The 17,670-nt window shown below is 47.7% G+C and overlaps 2 protein-coding genes across 5 annotated transcripts; both read right to left on the bottom strand.

Moving 5' to 3' along the window:
• Window positions 1-61: 61 nt before the first annotated feature.
• On the bottom strand, window positions 62-4,311 carry CDK3 (cyclin dependent kinase 3). 3 transcript variants are annotated; one of them, XM_074320691.1, is made up of 8 exons: window positions 4,188-4,311; window positions 3,542-3,671; window positions 3,125-3,202; window positions 2,925-3,045; window positions 2,664-2,834; window positions 2,469-2,570; window positions 1,986-2,189; window positions 62-864 (listed from the first exon to the last, which is right to left on the bottom strand). In XM_074320691.1, exons 2-8 carry the CDS (start codon window positions 3,655-3,657, stop codon window positions 739-741), a joined length of 918 nt encoding a protein of 305 aa, XP_074176792.1. In that variant the 5' UTR covers window positions 3,658-3,671; window positions 4,188-4,311; the 3' UTR covers window positions 62-738. The 3 variants fall into 3 exon arrangements, with proteins under 3 accessions (XP_074176792.1, XP_019601040.2, XP_074176791.1); XM_019745481.2 differs by having other exon boundaries at window positions 3,542-4,203; XM_074320690.1 differs by having other exon boundaries at window positions 2,664-2,819; window positions 3,542-4,203.
• Window positions 4,312-4,342: 31 nt separating this feature from the next.
• On the bottom strand, window positions 4,343-17,638 carry TEN1 (TEN1 subunit of CST complex). Of its 2 annotated transcripts, none has more exons than XM_019745485.2 (4): window positions 17,499-17,638; window positions 10,628-10,762; window positions 8,772-8,929; window positions 4,343-4,782 (listed from the first exon to the last, which is right to left on the bottom strand). In XM_019745485.2, exons 2-4 carry the CDS (start codon window positions 10,717-10,719, stop codon window positions 4,661-4,663), a joined length of 372 nt encoding a protein of 123 aa, XP_019601044.2. In that variant the 5' UTR covers window positions 10,720-10,762; window positions 17,499-17,638; the 3' UTR covers window positions 4,343-4,660. The 2 variants fall into 2 exon arrangements, with proteins under 2 accessions (XP_019601044.2, XP_074176793.1); XM_074320692.1 differs by lacking the exon at window positions 17,499-17,638 and adding an exon at window positions 16,310-16,444.
• Window positions 17,639-17,670: the final 32 nt, after the last annotated feature.

Raw genomic sequence — 17,670 nt, 5'->3', positions numbered from 1 at the left:
GTGGGCAGTGGCCATGTCCACTGGCCCTCCCAGGAAACAGGTGCTCTGAGGGCTAGGCTCCTCTGACTCTGGGAAGGATAAGCTGGTGGAAAACCACGAATGGCAAGTTCCTGCTGTCCTTCCTGCTGCCCCAGAAAACCACGGGGAAACTCAGAGTGCACCACCTTTATTTCCTGATCTTAAAGCCACAGGCAAACAAATGTAACATCCTCCATAACAACTACTTAGAACGACCCACACCCTCCGACCTCCCCTGGGACAAGGAAAATGTCCCCTCTCTTCCTCATCTTGCTTCTTGTTTAACTTGGGACTCTTAACAGGAACTCAACTCTTCTCCCAAACATTTTAAAGCCAAAAGGACCAGCAGGGGGCACCCTTTCCCTCAGGTTCTGACTGTCGCTGAGGGCTGGGCAGGTGAAACTCCCCGGAGTACCTCGCAGGCAGCTGGGGCAGGCTTCCCACTCTCCTTGGCACCTGTTGTTCCATTGCCAAGGGACCCAGTCTCTAACCGCTTCATACATGGGGCTTCTGTGCCTCCATCTGGAAATGGCACCGTCAAACCCAACAAACAGCACAGGAACTTGCTAACCTGAGGCAGGGCTAACCCAAACTCAGCCCTCTGACAGCTGATGCCAAATTCCTTAGAGCTTTGCTCCCCTCAGATATATTTTCTTTCTTGGGAAATGTGTGGAGAGACAGCTCAGGCAGCAGCTGGAGAGAGGATTTGAGGCCACGTTCTCAGCGGCAAAAATGCTCCAGCACACAGTGGTGGGGAGCCGGGGAGATCTCAGTGGATGAGAAATATGGGTGAGCAAGGGCGGTCTTGGCTGAGATCCGCTGGCTGGGGTCATACTGTAGGAGTTGCTGTGAAGGAAAGAAGGAAGGAGGACAAGAGATTGGGCCTGGGTGTGGCCACGGTTGGGAGAGGAATTTCCCTCCCAGGTAAAACCGGGCTGGAGAGCCCCAAGCCCCAAAGTTCCGCCTTCAGACCCAGAACTACAGGAAGCCACTACCTCCCAGTTTGAAGACACTCCTGGAATGTGGAGGCAGAATTAGTTCTGGTCTAGCCCTGTTGAGTCACCCCGGTCTCCTTCAGGCTACTGAGGCTCAGTCTGTCTCTCCCTACCTTACTGAGGTTTCTAGTCCCAGCCCACTACCAGTTGAGACAGACTTCTCTGTATGTGTCAGGAAGTCGGGGGCCAAACCTGCCAGGGAGTGTACTTGAGGATGGGCAGGGACTCCGAGTCCCTAAGGCCAGCCAACAAGGACCCACTGCCTCAGAGCAGCCAAGACAGAGAGTGGCAGGAGCCTGGGCTGGAAGGCTGTGCAAAGCTGGATACATAGCCTGAAGATGAAAATGCTGCCCCTTCCTCAGATCCAGCTCCAGATTAAAGGGAGAAATGTGGCTCTGAGTCTTTGTGGGCAAAGATGGACCATCTGCCTAAGGCCTTCTGGACAGTCTGGCCTGGGCCAGCCCAAGGCGCAAGATGGTGCAACAGGAGAGCAGAGGGAGGCCTGGCAGTGCCCAGGCAGCGGGAAACAGCCTGTTCTGCACAGCAAATATCCCCTGTGGATGGCACTGTGGGGACTCCTGAGGCAGTCGGAGTGTGGTCCCTGCTGGGGAAAGCTTACAGCTTACTTAGATGGGTGATAATGTCCACAGTGAAAATTCCCCAAAACACAAGGCAACTTAGGAAAAAGGGGCAAGATTCAGCGTAAAAACAAAGCTAACTAGAAGACAGAAGTTTTAAAAGGGAACAGAAACATTGGACTTATCACAGCCGAGGCCTCCAGGTGGAACAAGGAACATGCACAGGAACAGAGGGACAAGCCAGTGTGTACAGAGGTCAGCAAAGCGACCCGCTTGGACTCAGCAGGAGCCAGTTACGTAAGACACTGGCTACCAAAAGGGCTACTTCTGGGTGGAGCAGCAGCTGGAGGTAGGAGGCCTTTCTTGCCCTCCCCTGCCGCCTATCTGTACCTACCATGAGCAGGTCCCTGCCTTGCGGTTCCAGATTGGGTACAATTTCCTCTAGCTCCTTCCTGGTCCACTTGGGGAAGCTGCCCTTATAGTCAGGCAGCTGGGTGACTCCTGGCCACGTGGCTTCACTGGGTGTCCCCAGGGTCCGAAAGATACGAAAGAGCTGGTCAATCTCAGAGTCACCAGGAAACAGGGCTCTGCGGGTCACCTGGAATGGGGGTGAGGAGAATGTGTGGGGTCCACTCCCTTATCATTCGGAATCCCATACCAGATAAGAGGCCGTACCAGGCAGGCACCTTCAAGATCTCTTTCCCAGGGCTGTGTTAAGAATCCTGGTCTTTCTGGAATAAGGCCCTCTTCCTCAGTCCTTTAACCAGTCCCAAATGCCCCTTAACCCCCTTCTAATAGGAGAATGAAGAGTCCCACCCCCATCCCAGTAGGACCCTGCCTGGGGCCTCCCCGTGGCCATGTTAGTGCCTCTCTCTACCATCTCTGCAAAGATGCAACCCGCACTCCAGACATCCACAGCTGTGGAATAGAACTTGCTGCCCAAGAGGATCTCGGGGGCGCGATACCAGAGTGTCACCACCTGTGGGGACAGGAAAACAGCATCATTCACGATGGCTGAGGGCATGGGGGACATCCCTTCAGCTGCCCCTCTCTCCCCTTCATCCTGCGGTACCTCGTGGGTGTAGGTACGTAGGGGCACCCCGAAGGTTCGCGCCAGTCCAAAGTCAGCCAGCTTGATGGCACCCAACTCATTGATGAGCAGATTCTGGGGTTTCAGGTCTCGGTGGATGACCCGATTCGAGTGGCAGAAGTTCACCCCCTGCAGCAGCTGGAAGAGGTAGCTCTGGAATAGTGAACGTGAGAGGGAGCTCGCCGAGCGGATGTGGGGCCGCTGCGCCAGGCCGCCCTGGCCTCCCTGGCCTTCCCTTCGCACCTTGACTAAGTGAAGGGGGAAGTCGGAGGCTGGGGTGGAGTCCATGAACTTCTTCAGGTCCTGGCTGAGGAACTCGAACACCAGGTACAGCTTCTTCTCGTTGTGCATGACGTCCAGCAGCCTGGCCGGCGACACCAATCAGCATGCGCTCCCAGGTGACTGACACAGGCCCGGCTTCCCCGCCTCCTTCCCCACCTCACCTGACGATGTTGGGGTGCTTCAGCTCTTTGAGCAGAGAGATCTCCCTGATGGCAGTGCTTGGGACGCCCTCGGTCTCCCTGCAGGAAAGGAGCATACAGCAGTGGAGGCAGGGAGCCAAGAGGGGCGCTTGTGCCCTGGGGGGAGTACTCGTGTTCCTTATTCTGTAAGGTGGGCCCATCCCTCAGTGATGGGGTGCTGTGCTCCTGGGCACATACTTATTACCACCAGGCGCCCGGGGCAAAGCCCAGTCGGGGTGAGGACGAGTGAGGGCTGCACCTTGTGGCCGCCCCAGTGTAACTGGGCAGCATTCGGGAAAGAAGCTGAATATAAAACCCTGAGATGAGGGAGGGATGAGGGCGCTTCGGCCTGGGGGTCACCTCTGGGTGGGGTGTTTCCGGGGCCGTCCCAGCACTCACAGGTCCAGCCTGATCTTCTTGAGAGCCACGAGCTGCCCTGTCTGCTTGTTCTTGGCCTTGTATACCACCCCATAGGTGCCCTCTCCAATCTTTTCCACCTTCTGGAACATATCCATGTCCGCAGAGCTGCCTGGAAAACAGATGGCACTTGGGGCATTCGTCCCCGCACCCAGTGCCCTTGCTGCACCCTCCAGCCTCCATGGCATACCTGGCTTCCTGGCTCTGAGGCGTGTGGCCCCCAGGGCTGGCCTGGCTCTGCCTGCCAGGACGCCCAGGCTCAGGCACAACTCCTGCCCCCACCCCCATCCCTGGGAAACTGGCTTGGAGAAGGGTGGCCCCTGGCCCAGCCCAAACCAGGTAGCAACCCCCAGGCCACCTGCCTGGTGCCCAGCTAGGAAGGTGACTGGCTACAGAGCGCAGGAGGGCCCAAACTTCGCATGCCACTGCACCCGTCTCTGCGGGCTCTGGGGGCTGAAGGCTGCCTGGGGCGCCCAGGTCAGCTCAGGGCGGGTTTCTGAAACCCAAGTCCTGCTCTACGCCACAGGACCAGGGCCAGGGGCTAGGCCCGGCCTCTTTGGGGACGCTCAGCCTCCTCTGAGGGAAGAATCTTGGTAGAGTCGGTCCCCCTGCGACCTGGACCCCTTACCTGTACCTGAGGCCCCTCAGCCCCTTCCGGTCGGGCCCCCAGCCCAGAATTCACCAGAAACCCTGCGCTCCTACAGCCTCACGCCCGGCAGGCTGCGTACTCCATGGCTCCCCCTCCTGGCCAGGACTGGCACTGCACCACGTGCACACAGCAAGGTCTTTCAACTGGAGCCTTTATTCACCAGGTCCTTCTGGAAATCTCTATAACTCCACACGACGCACAGCCCCCCAGCGCCCAGGGGCTCAGCCACCCGCGGTCTCCTGGGGTGGGGGGAGGTGTCAGGCTTTGGCACCTGCTCTCTAGGTTCTCATTTCTGGGACAACCCCAAATGAACAACCCCTCCCCTCTTCTCTCCAGCTCCAGGAAAGGCTGTCACCCTGAGGAAGCCCCTGGGTCTTCTCTGCAGCAGCTCCGGTGTCCCCAGTGGGCTTCGCTCCAGGAGCAGGTAGGGTGGGGTTCCCCGCTGCCATTTCCTACTGGTGACTGTCCCTCTCCCGCTGGTACATCCTCTGCTCTTTGATGGCTTGTTCTAACAAGGGAAGATTCACTCCTTCCACGCATGTCAGCACCCGGGCCTTCACCACGGAACCTCCATCTGAAAGACACAGACACGAAGGCACTGGCAGTGACGGATGCATTTCAGCTGTTTCCCCACTACCTGGTTCTCAGTCCTGAATTTTGAGGGCACAGGTAAGGCGGATGGCACACAGGCTGCTGGCAATTTGTCTACTTGGGCCTCAGAACTATGGGTCCGCCATGCGCTGTAGGCACATGTCTGGAACTTAGGGGTAGCCTGAAAATTCCACTTCTCCAGGGAGGAAGGGCCAGAGAGATGTACCTTCCACTTCCTTCCCTTGTCATCTTAATTCCTGCCACCTTCTCTGTAGGTCCCAAGTGCCTGGGGTGGAGGAGTCACCATGCTCATCCTCCATTTGTACCAAGGGAAGGGCCCATTGGGCATCCTGGGACCCAGTGGCATTGGAAATTGGGGCAAAGAGAACCCCATATTTAATAAATGGAAGGGGAGTGTCCTTATAGGGGCAAGTCATGCCACCCTGGTCAAGGGACTAGCGGGGCTTCCAGAAGATGCTGTGTGATCTGATAGAAAGGTTCGTAAATGTTCAGGTGACGTCAAACAGGAAAGACATCTGGGGTTTGTCCTAATCGTTTTTTCTTTTCTTTTTGAAAGTCTATGCCTAGGCTTCCTTCTAGTCTAGGCCACTTTATTGACTTAACACAGAGTGGGGGCAGAATTCAGAGTTGGACTGTCTTGATTCCATCCTTCAATACGGGAAGATGACCTTGTTTGAAACATGAGGTCACCTGTGTGTTGTCGGCTTCTGTTGACCCCAGTGCTGGGTTATAGAGACTATACGGCCTAGAGTAGAGTGGGCACATGACAGCATCTGGATCTATTGATCAGTGTAGACTTGATTTGCATCCCTCCGGCTTCTTCTGGAATAGCTGGGCTGTCTATACTGATCAATCAAACAGGGTATTTGCCTGAACTTCTCTTGGCACTGAGAGGCCTAGACCTTTTCTTGTGACACATGTAGCCCTGAGTAGTTTGCACAGAGCAGCTGCATGTGTTCAGGATGACACAGGCGAGCAAGGACAAAAATCAGGAGTCTCCTTCACAGTTAAAAATCTCAACATAGGAGCCGAGGTCAGATGTTTCCTGACCATAAGATGTTAGTTATTCGACTTCATTTCACAGCACTCTCCTTACACTAGTGTCTTTCCTCCCCTCAGCCTGAGGAGACCCTTCCTTCTAGATTTATATAGTGGATGACGTGTTGTTTCTCCCCGGGAATGAAAATTCATAGTTATTAAATATGGAAGTGAGCTTAAGAAAGACAATTATCACAAAGACCAAACTGGGCAAAAGGTCAATGGCATGAAAGGAACAGCGTTTGAAAAACAGGGAAGGGAGAAAGGAGTTTATGAACAAGACAGCTAGAGAACTCGTCCTTTAGGGGAATTTCTTCTCGCCAAGATAAAGACCCTGGAGCAAGAAGGGATTGAGTCACAAGAGCAGTCAGAAAGCAGTGGGTTGAGGAGGGAGCAGGAGATAAGGGAGGGGTGATATGGAAAACAGACCCTCTTTTAGGAAGTTTGACGGTGAAGGGAAGGAGGGTCACAGCAAGGTAGGGCTAGGCAGCCCTACCTTATTTTAATATGGAAGAAGCTCGAGTGCTTTACATGCTGAGAGGGAAGAACCAGTGGTAACAGGTTAAGGGTTCAGTTGGGAGAGCAAAGTCCCCGTGGAGGGCAGGCCATGATCACCTCACAGGGGCCGCGCCTCAGGCAGGAAGGACCCTTCTGGAGGAAAGGAGCTACGGGTGGGTGTGGATGCATATAATTTTATGAGGAACTGCCGCTGGGGCCTCAACTTCATTGGGTATGTAGGAGGGGGAGGTAATTAGCAGAAAGGGACAGGGGCCTTGGGTACCAGGTGAATGTCTGCAATGGTTGTGCTGGATCGCAGAAGAGGGCTTTGCCAGGGACGTGACGGAGGATTTCCAGGCAGCATGGAGGGCCCTGGTGAGCTAAGAGACCTTGACATCATTGTGCTGGGAACACGCTGAGCTTTGTCCATTTCTTCCATCAACAGTTGGGTGGGACCCAAGAGGGTTTAATCGGGCAGGAGTGATGGAAGGCAAGGGGTTGAAACTTCTGCCAGGAAAGCAACCGAAGGGATAGTGAGGTCCAGCTGGAGGGGAGGAAAGGACAGAGAAGACAGGAGGAAACACAGGGGTCCAAAGTCCCAGGGCCCTGATGGGGCTGCAGAGGAAGGAGGCACAAAGATACACACTGAGGTTTCAGGTAGCAGAGGTGGAGCCGTTCTGGGAGTGGCTGGGGGTGGAGGAGGCAGAAGTGGGATACATCACACGGTGGCAGAACTGGTCGGCCACAGAGAAGGGGAAAGGTGTGCAATGACAAACCTGAGGAGCAAGCCGGATTCAGGCCCCACCTCTGTGGCGTGTGTGACTTGGGAAGCTCACCAGGCCTCCAGGTGGGAGCGGAGGGAGGGGAACTGCTGTCCCAGGAAAAAGCCAGGTTTCAGGCAGGACCTTGAGAAGGTGAGGGCATAAAAAGGAGGCTTGGAGATGGAAAAGCACAGGCCCCAGAGATCAGGTGGAAGAAAACCAGAAGAGGTGGGATTTATGGGGTTTATGGTGGGAGCTCCAAGGCAGCCTTGTGCTGTAGGCAAGCAACCTGAAGCTTGGGAATTCTATTAGGGACTCTGGAGCAGAGTGGGGAGAGGCGGCACCCCAACACCTTCATCCCTGAACAGGAAGTTCGTGGGCCCCTGGCTGTTGCCCCAAGAAGTGACATAGCCAGCGAGTTTCGGCACACAGCAGGCATTTCTTCACCTTTTCTATCTCCTCTGCAAGCTCTTTGTGCAAACATTTCAGAAAGGTGACTTCAGGTGGCCTCCGGTCTGTCCTCAGAACTGCCAACCTTGTCGCAGGCTATGACTGGTATCTGGTTGACCTTTGTGTCCCCACATGACTTTGGATTTGACTGGGGGCCAGACACGTAGAGGGAGGTTTGAAAGCGGCTACACCGTGTCCCCTCTGCCCACTTCTGTGCTCAGCCCGGGTTCTGTCCCTCCCTGCTCGTTGTCATCTTTCTTTCCCTGTATCAGTTGCAAATGATGAGCATGTATGACTTTTAGAAACTTGGGGAAAACTCTTTTTTAAGACAGAAAATACAGGTTATGATGTAAGCGGTAAACTAGCCAGAACCTAGGAAGAATGCTGCCTAATCTGGGGGTTGATTCTTCAGGTTCGATTTTTCTTCTTTTTATTTTGGACACAATACTTCAGAGTGTGGCCACCTGTGTGTCACGGCAGAGGCCCACGACTGACCGCTCTGCCTTGGGTCATGGTTGTATCGATCGGGCAATCATTTTTTCTTTCTCAATTTCTCTCTTCCTTGTTTTTCTTTCTCAATTTATACTTTAACTTTTTTTCCCCATTTTTTTCTTCCTACAAATAATTCTAAATGTCCACTCAGGTCCTGCACTTGTCATGACCTGCTGTCCCATCTTAGTTTCAACCCCTCTCTGTATTTGTGTGTGTGTGTGTGGGGGGGGGTCTAGAGTTCCAGACACTGGTTCCCCGCAGCTCCCCAGACTTACTGCAAGGCCAGGAGAGCAGGAGAAAGCCTCAGGTGATTCGGGCCGAGTCAAAGTGAAAATCGTTTGGGCAAAGGCCCTTTATACCCACGCCCAGCCCTCCTGGTACCTGTTTCAAATCAATTATGAGGGCAGAAGCTCTGTGAACACAAAGGCTTTAGCCTGAATAAAGATGAACTTTTATTAAATCAACTGGAATTAAAGTCAGCACCATTTAATTACTTTTTTTTTCCTAGTGCATTTCATCCCGAGTTAAAAATCACTGTGACTTTTAGAAAGTAAGTCGGTAGTGTAAATCAGGAAAGATAAATGGAGGGAATGTTAACCTTGGTGAGGAACTCTTTTGGGTCAGAAGCCAGGCCCAGTGCTAACCGAGTCACCCAAAAGACTGCCCGACCCAGGACCCAGAGTGAAAAAGCGTGTGTGAGGCCCCCGCTTACCCTTCTGGTGCTCCAGCTCCCCCAGGACAACGTACAGGGAGCCCACCTGGGCTTCGAGTGGCTCCACCAACTTGGTACAGATGACAATCTGGTGCTGGTCAGATCCATGCTGAGCCGTCAGGGTTACTCGGGACTGGCACATGTCGTAGAGGCACAGCCTGGAAGTCAGAGAAAGTTTCTATCCATAGACACAACTGCCACAAAGCTTGAAAGGTTTGGGGAGGCCAATAAATCCAAGGGAAGATCGTCAGCCTTACTCTGATCAGACAAAATCAAAATGGCAGCAACCAATCAGAAATACTGTTTTCAGTCTACATTGTTGAGGAATAAATTACATGCATAAAAGGTACCTGTTCAATGAGTGTTGGCAAAAGTATGCACTGGTGTCATCACTACCCCAGTCATGAGTTAGCGTATTTTTATCACCCCAAAAAGTTCCCTTGTGCCCCAATCTCTCCATCTCCCACCTCAGGCAACTGCTGATCTGCCCTTGGTCTCTAGAACTGAGTTTTCCTACACAAGCATCTCATATAAATGGAATTATAACAGCATGTATTCTTTTGTGTCTAGTTTCTTTTACTGAGAATCCTATCTGCAATCCTAGCTCCAAGATTCATTTAAGCTGTTGGGTAAACTGGTAGTTTGTTCCTTTTCATTGCTCGGTAGCACTCTGTTGAATGGATAAACACATGAAACATTTGTTGTTCAGCAATATTTGTTGAAGTGACTATCCTTTCCCCACTCAAGTACATTGACGTCTTTGTCCAAAATCAATAGATTTTGGTTAAATGGATTATGGTTAAATAATACGGTATATCTATGCAACGAAATAAAGTAGATCTATTAGGTTGGTGCAAAAGTAATTGCGATTTTTGCTATTGTTTTTAACCTTTTAAACCGCAGTTAATTTTGCACCAACCGAATATTGAGTGCTAACATAGATCTATATACTTGGCATGGAATTAAGTCTACCATCCAGTTAAGTAAGTAAATAAATAAATTGTACCATATAGTAATATAATAGGATCTCATTTAGGTGAAAATATTTCTACCTATATGTACATAAATGTCTCCAAGAGAGTCCCGAGTGATTTGTGACTCCTGGGATTTGCATCCTTTTATATATCCCCTAGCACCCTGTTGAGCAGTGAACCCTGTAGCCAACAGGATGTTGCAGAAATGACTAAGAGTGACTTCCAGGGTAGGTCCTAAAAGGCATTGTGGCTTCCTCATTGCTCTGTTGGATCACTCGTTCTGGGGAAAGCTGCCATGTTATGAAGACCCACAGGCAGCCCTATGGAGAAATCAACATTGTGAGGAACTGTCTTCTTGACAAGAGCCAGCAATAACTCGCCAAACATGTGAATGAGTCACCCTGGAATCAGGTCTCCAAGTCCAGACCAGCCTTCAGACGTCTGCAGCCCTGGCCAATAGCTTGACTGCTATCTGGTAAGTTAATCAGCCAGAACCACCCAGCTAATCACTCCCAAGTTCCTGACCCACAATAACTATGAAATAATAAGCTTTTGTTGTCATATTAAGCCACTAAATTTTGGGGTAATTTGTTACACAGCAATATATGACTAACATGGTATATATGTGTGTGTGTGTGTGTGTGTGTATACAGATAGTGTATACAAAGGGTTAGCAGTGGTTGTTCAGACAGTGGGATTACAGGTGATTTTTGCTTGCTTTCTTTACACTTTTATGGATTGTCAACATTTTTCACAATGAATGTATATTAATTTTTTAGCATTTAAAAATAATTAGATGAGATTATAATAAAACAATTTTGTTTTTTGGGGGGAGCCACTTAAACATCCCCCCATCTTGAAAAAGAAAACGATCCTTCTCACCTGCCGAAAGTTCTCAGTGCGACCCCGTCAGGAACTTGGCCAGTACTGACCTCCCAGGGGAAGTAATAGATCCCAGGTTTGGGTAACATCATTGGTTACTGTCACCAAAGAGTTCAGATGGATTTTTGAAGAGTCCTAATAAGCAAGCAGACCACGAGAGGGAGGTTAGCAGATGCCTGAGACTCAGTGGGTGGTGGCTTAAAATTAAAAAAAAATTTTTGATAGGTTATGCATTCAGATATTTTGAAAAACAAACAACATGCAAAGCTCTATGTGGAGAAGTACTGTTCCTACTCCAGTTCCTGTGCAACCACTCTCTCCTTAACCCCCTGAAGCAGGGGGTCTGTAAAAGGGCAGATAGTAATACGTGGTCTGTCACAGCTACTCAACTCTGCCACTAGCAGGTGAAAACACAAACAGTACCTAACAAACGAGCATGGCTCGTTCCTCAAACTTTTGATTTCCCTCTACACTAATTATTTCCCTCTCTACTATGTATACGTGCTGTTCTGCATTGCGATTTTTTTCACTACTGTATTTTGACACTCTTTCATTGTTGTACATAGAGTCTTCACGTTTTTTAAAATCAACTTGTTATTTTAGAATAGTTTTAGATTTATTAAAAAACAAACCACCTGTAAAGATGTTACAGAGTTCCTACATTTCATCACACCCAGTTGTTCCTATAATTAACTTCTTACGTGACAGTGACACATTTGTCACAATGAACCCAGTCAGATATGTTGTTATTAACTCAACTCCATTCTTTATTTGGATTTCCTTAGCTTTTCCCTCATGTCCCTTTCCTGTTACTGAGTCCCTTCCAGGATACTACATTACATTTAGTTGTCCTGTCTCCTTAGACTCCTATGGGCTGTGACAGTTTCTCAGACTTCCCTTGTTTTTTGATGACCTTCAGAATTTTGAGGTATACTGGTCAGGTTATTTTGTAGAATGTCCTTCAATTTGGGTTTGTCTGATGTTTTTCTCATGATTAGACTGCGGTTATGGATTTTTGTTATAATTTTTAAAAGAGAAAGAGAAGACCGGTTAAATAAGTTATGTAATAACAATAAAATGGAACACTCAGCAGGCTTTCTAAGAAGATGGGGCATTATATATACTCATATGGCAGGATCTCCAAGATATACTACCAGGAAAAAAAGTAAGGAGCAGACGTGTATGTATAACATGTACATTTGTGCATGTGTGTGTGTGTGTGTGTGTGTGTGTGTGTGTGTGAGAGAGAGAGAGAGAGAAACTCCATAACACAAGAAGCTATGTGTAGAATAGGCTAGTCAAGTGGGGATTAAGCAATAATTTTTCAATGACAAAGGGATCCTGAAGGTGAGCGCCTTCAACTATTTCTTGATAGACAAGGAAATGGAGATCTGCACAAAGAAAATGGTAATTAAATAACCCCAATGACGATCCTTGCAGCAATCAGATGACACAGCTTTAGTCCAGAAGTTCAATGCAACTTAGAATCTTGCACAATTGGTTTCGGTGTCCTCTGCAGGGAGGTCACTGGCACTGCTCTCAGTCCATGTTCCATGGTCATTTCAAGACAGTGTGCCCAGAACGGGTCTGACTGGTGCAGCACAGGAGCAATTGGCCAAGGTCCACCTCTCTCCCCTAAATGCAGATGTTCGGCATTGCTGTGACCAGGGAGCAGAGCCATTTGTGTCACCAGAAATGAGACAGCCCCCTAATCATCTTTGGCATGAAAGAGAAGCAAGAAAACCCAAACAACAATAACAAAATCACCAAGAGATTGTACTCCTTCCTATTGGGGATAATGGAGACAATCCTGTCCAAGCTAGGAAAAAACTGAAACTTCAGAATCTTGTCTAAGGTCATTTTTCTACTCTCAAGCACGTATATGTTACGAGCTAAGCTATAAGTAACTACGTCATTACATTTATTATTTTATTTTTAACATTATCATACAGTAGAATTGACTCTTTGGGGGTCACACACTTTTATAGATTTTAATTTCATTATTTTTTCAAACAAAAGTTGCTATGTGTTTAAGACATTTCTGTTGAATAAGCACAGCTGGCTCAATAAATCATTATCCACATATTATCACACATTCAATAAAGTTTCTGAGAAGATATGTATATCAGGACAGGCTCGTCTTGTGGCTCAACTAGATTTCAAATAAACTCTTTAGAAGTCTTAGTAATACTGCAACCTGTAATTCAGGGCCTTGCCCTTTTCATTCTCCAAGGCACTTCCGGGAGAAAAAAAAATCCATGGTATGAACAAGGGAAATATTCTCCTTTTTAACGACTGGGAAGTTTGAAAATACTGTACAGGAAGGATGGTGAACCAATCTGACTGCTTCTTCCATTTTTTCCTGAAGCAATGGCCAAGATTTCTGTAGTAGGATTGAAGGTCATAGAAGTAACCAAGTTCATTATAGCTTTTATCAGCTTTGGGTTTATTTTTCTGAAGACAAGCATCTTGACTGTATGTGTTCACCACTCCACAATTAGACTAGATTGCCAGTTTATTATAAAAGGATGTAACTCAGAAACAGCCAGATGGAAGAGATGCAGAGGGCGGGCTATGTGGGAAGGGGCGTGGAGCTTCCACGCCCTCTGCAGGCACCACTCTCCCAGCACCTCCACACGTTCACCAACCCAGAAACAACTCGCGAATGTTTTAAAAGTTACAATTCTTTGTTAGTCTATATTGCACAATGAATCTTCAACATGAAAACTCGAGTTACACCATGTGGTTTGAACTATGGCCTCCAAAGGTTCTATCACATGGGCATTATTACAAATTTTAAATGGAATCTCTACTAAATGCATTCCACAGTAACCAATCAAAGGATTATTTTACTATGTCTTTCAAAGTTTTGCAATCACCGGGGGAAAATATATTCAGAGAAGCATCAATGGATGTTAAAAGTACTGGGTACAAGTTTGAGAAACAGGATATTCACGTATCTGTCTCCCCACAGATTACTTACTAATTACAAAGAGAATAATAGTCTACTTCACAGAAACTTAGCAAATACAGCCTTCATGTTCCTCCTGGATACAATGCCCTGAGAGGGACACATTGGTTTTTTGGTATTTCTGCAAAAAATGCACAATCTGATTCTAATCATGAAAAAATAGCAGACAAATTTGAATTGAGGGACATTCTACACAATAACTGGCTTACATACTTCCAAAGTGTCAAAGTCACAGAAGAAGACAAAGAAATTGCTCGTTAGGAGACTAAAATGATACGAAAACTCATGGGTTAAGTTGTGTCCCCCCAAAAAAGATACGTTGGAGTCCTAATCCCCGCCCCCGTACCTCAAAATGTCACCTTATTTGGAGAGAGGGTCTTTAGAGAGTAACCAAGTCAAAATCAGTTCATTAGGGATTGTAAAAAGGGGAAAACTTGAACACAGAGACAAACATGCACACCAGGAGAAGGTCATGTGACTATAAAGGCAGACACTGGAGTGATGTGTATACAAGCTGAGGAACGTCCAGGATTGCCAGCAAACTACCGTGTTTCCCCGAAAGTAAGACCTAGTTGGACCATCAGCTCTAATGCGTCTTTTGGAGCAAAAATTAATATAAGATCCGGTATTATATTAGACCCGATATTATATTATATTATATTAGACCGGGTCTTATTTCGGGGAAACACGGTATCAGAAGCTAAAGAGAGGCCTGGGGCAATTTCTCCATCAGCCTCAGAAGGAACGGACCCCGTCCACATCTTGATGTTGGACTTCGCCTCCAGAACTGTGAGACAATATATTTCTGTTGTTTAAGCCGCCCAGTCTGTGGTACTTTGTTATAGCAGCCTGAGCAAATAACACAGCTAAATGTAATTCTTATTCCTGGATTCAATCTTGGTTGGGAGACAAAACTGTTAAGGACACTATCAGACAACTGTAAATCCATGAGAGGTTTGCAGATAATAGTATTGTATCAATATTAAGGTTCCTTAATTTGATAGTTGCTGTTCTCCTGTTCTCTTTCTCCATTTAGGTGGGTCCTGGAGAGGGAGAGGAAATAGGCACAGATGGACGATGTTTTAACCAGAACCAAGTCCCTTCTTTAAAGCCACCTTTCTCCATTCCTCATAGCACTGCTGTCTTCCATCTGCTCAAGTCTGAGAGTCACTCTTGATGTCTCCCTTTCTCTCATAGCCCCATCCAAACCACCACAAATTTCTGTCAACTCTACCTCAAAATACATATTGAAAGTATGTACTTCACGCCATCTCCATGGTTACAGCCTTGGTCCAAGTCTTCACCGGCTTTATAATGTTTCTCGTTGTTTCCACTCTTGTCCTTCCATAGTCCATTCTCTTCATACCAACCAAGTGATATTTTAAAATAGAAAATATGCCACGGGATATTTTTTGCCAAAACCTCAAGTCTGAATCTAATAAAGCCTCTAGATCTAACTAACAGCTTACAGAAAATACAGGACAGAGGAACATATGAAAGACATCACCGAGATGGCAAAATCCAGATTGTGGGAAATTCTCATGAAAAATGAACTAGGTTTCCCAACAAATTCACAAAAAATATAATGTATAGGGGTAACCGTATACATTAAATGAAGCTTAAGATTCATATTAACCAACTGCAATGTGTGAACCTTGTGGAGACCCTGATTTGAACAAACCAACTGTAGACAATTTTTTTTATGAAATAGGGAAATTTCGATATTGACTGGATCCATGATGACAATAAGGAATTTTTGTTAAGTGTGATAATGGTATCGTGAGTATGTTAAACGTTGAGACATAGTGCAAGTATTTTTGATTGATATGGGATTTGCTTAAAATTAATGTGGTGAGAGAGTAGGCGGGAGTGGGGATTATGTGGGGATCATTGTATTATTCTCTTTGCACAGGTTTGAACATTTCCATAATAAAAGGTCTTAAAGTGTAGCCAGATCACACAGCCTCATTAAAAACCTATTAAAGGATTCCTACCATAACTATTAAATTCAGTCTGCATGTTGGGCCATAATGCCACATGGTGTCTGCACCTGGCCCACCTTTCTGCCACTGTTTGCCACCACCCTTCTCCTAGCTCACCCTCACCTCAGACCTTCACATGGCTGGTTCTCTCTCCTCACTCAGGTCCCGCTTCCCAGTTCACCTAACCCCTCCTCAGCAAGACCTTCCCTGTCCACCCCACCTAAAATAGCATTCTCCACGCCCAGTCCCTCTATCCCCTCATCTTGATTTATTTTCTTCGTTGCAGTTTACTAAATAGAATTTCCAACAGTGATGTGTTTACCAGGTTAATGTCTACACCTTCCACTAGACTGTCCGCTCCACGAGGGCAGGACTCTGCATTATTCCTCAGTGTATCTCTGTGCCTAATACAGCACCTGGAACATTAGTAAACATTTAGTGAGTGGATGAAGGTATTCATGCAGAGGAGAGTGAAACCATAACCATCTACTCCCACACTTGGCCTGGACACAGAGCACCCAAACCACACCTAACTGCCTACATGAATGTGACTTGTGATACCTTTGTTGGCCCTTTTTTACTCTTCCTAGACCATCCAGCCCAGGCAAATGGTGTGAAAATCAACAGTTTGCCCACTGAGATTCTCGCCTGATTGTTTCCACCAATTTTGGACTGTTGTACAGTGGTTCTTACCCAATCTTAAGCAAAACCCTAAACGAAAAGACCCACCTTAAACCAAACTTCGTCTTCTCAAAAAATTCTGGCCACCTTCTGCTCTCTGAGACACTGGAGTGTTTTCCCTTACATGACTAAGCAATAAACTTGGCTGTGCTGTATACATAGGCTGTGTTGGAGCCAGCTTTTGGAATACAGTCCAAAAACAGCAGCCAAACTAATATGTTAATGCGGGAAGGGAGAGGGGGAGCATTAAAAACAGCATCAGTGACAGTGTTTTGCCAGGAGCTTGAGACAAAAGGAACAATCAGTAATAACGATCTTGTCTTTACTTAAAAATTTGGTATTTTGTTTACTGTGGATTTTCTTGCATTAATTTTTGTTTAAGTGGTGCATTAAAACACTATTAATCTTGATTTTTTGGCGCTCCCTTAAATTGTGCCGGAGGCGAATGCGTCCCTCATCTTACCCTATTCCCAGTAGTTACTAAAAACTGATGCAGTGAGGAAGAGTGTTAAAATGTAGAGTCTAAAAAAAACGGGATTAAGTATGTTGTTTAAAGTTACAAAGGAAAATTCGGGAAATATAAAGGGGACGGTGTAGAGCGCTTTATCCTCATTACCGCGGTATGAAGTCAAAAGTAAAACGAACAAATAAGGAAACAGCATTCAAGTATTATACTTAGCAATTTTTTTAGGAATCAGAACTAAAAACACAACTAATGAAAAGTAGCTGCTTCTGAGAATGGGGAACTTTTGCTTTTCATCACAAATCCTTCTGCACTAGATTTTTAGAACGTGTGCATTTACAGCTCTGATGACGACGGTAATGGTGAAAACAGTGCAGTGCGGATTCCAAGATCTCTAAGCGCAGGGCTGGTCGGTCGCATTCTAAGCTGCCGCCCATCCCTGAAACAGGGAGGAGTGCCCTCAATCCCATACCCAGCTCGCCGCCGCCCACGCCTCGGGCAGCAAAGATGCCATTAACTTAACAAAAGATAACTGGAGCCTCTCCACAGTGCTACTTTTTGTCCCCGTCCTTTTTGATCCAATTCGGGAGGGTTTTGGAAAATCCTACAACCGCCCCTAGCAACTCCACAAAGCCGAGAAGCTCTTCAGTCTGTTTCCTTTACCCCGCAGGCCTAGGCGCCGGGGCCGGGAAGCGGCGGGGAGTGACAGTCTCACGGCGCAGGCGCAATCCCCCTCGGTCTCATTGTCCCGCCCTCTCCCAACCCTCCGCCAACCTGTCTGGAAGTCCAGGCGGCCTCGCTTCTCTCTTTCCGCCCCGCGTAATCACGTGACGACGGAGGGGCGGGTCCCCGAGCGCGCTCGCCTTCTCCCCGGGCAATTTCTGGACTTTTTTCCAGGGTCTCCTCCCCTACGGCTCTCGTGGCCGAGCGCTGAGAACTAGCCCGC

The sequence above is a fragment of the Rhinolophus sinicus genome, linkage group LG15 (assembly GCF_036562045.2).
Source record: "Rhinolophus sinicus isolate RSC01 linkage group LG15, ASM3656204v1, whole genome shotgun sequence".
Taxonomy (NCBI): domain Eukaryota; kingdom Metazoa; phylum Chordata; class Mammalia; order Chiroptera; family Rhinolophidae; genus Rhinolophus; species Rhinolophus sinicus.
Note: the sequence above shows the minus strand (reverse complement) of the source record. Positions and strands in the feature narration are given on the sequence as shown.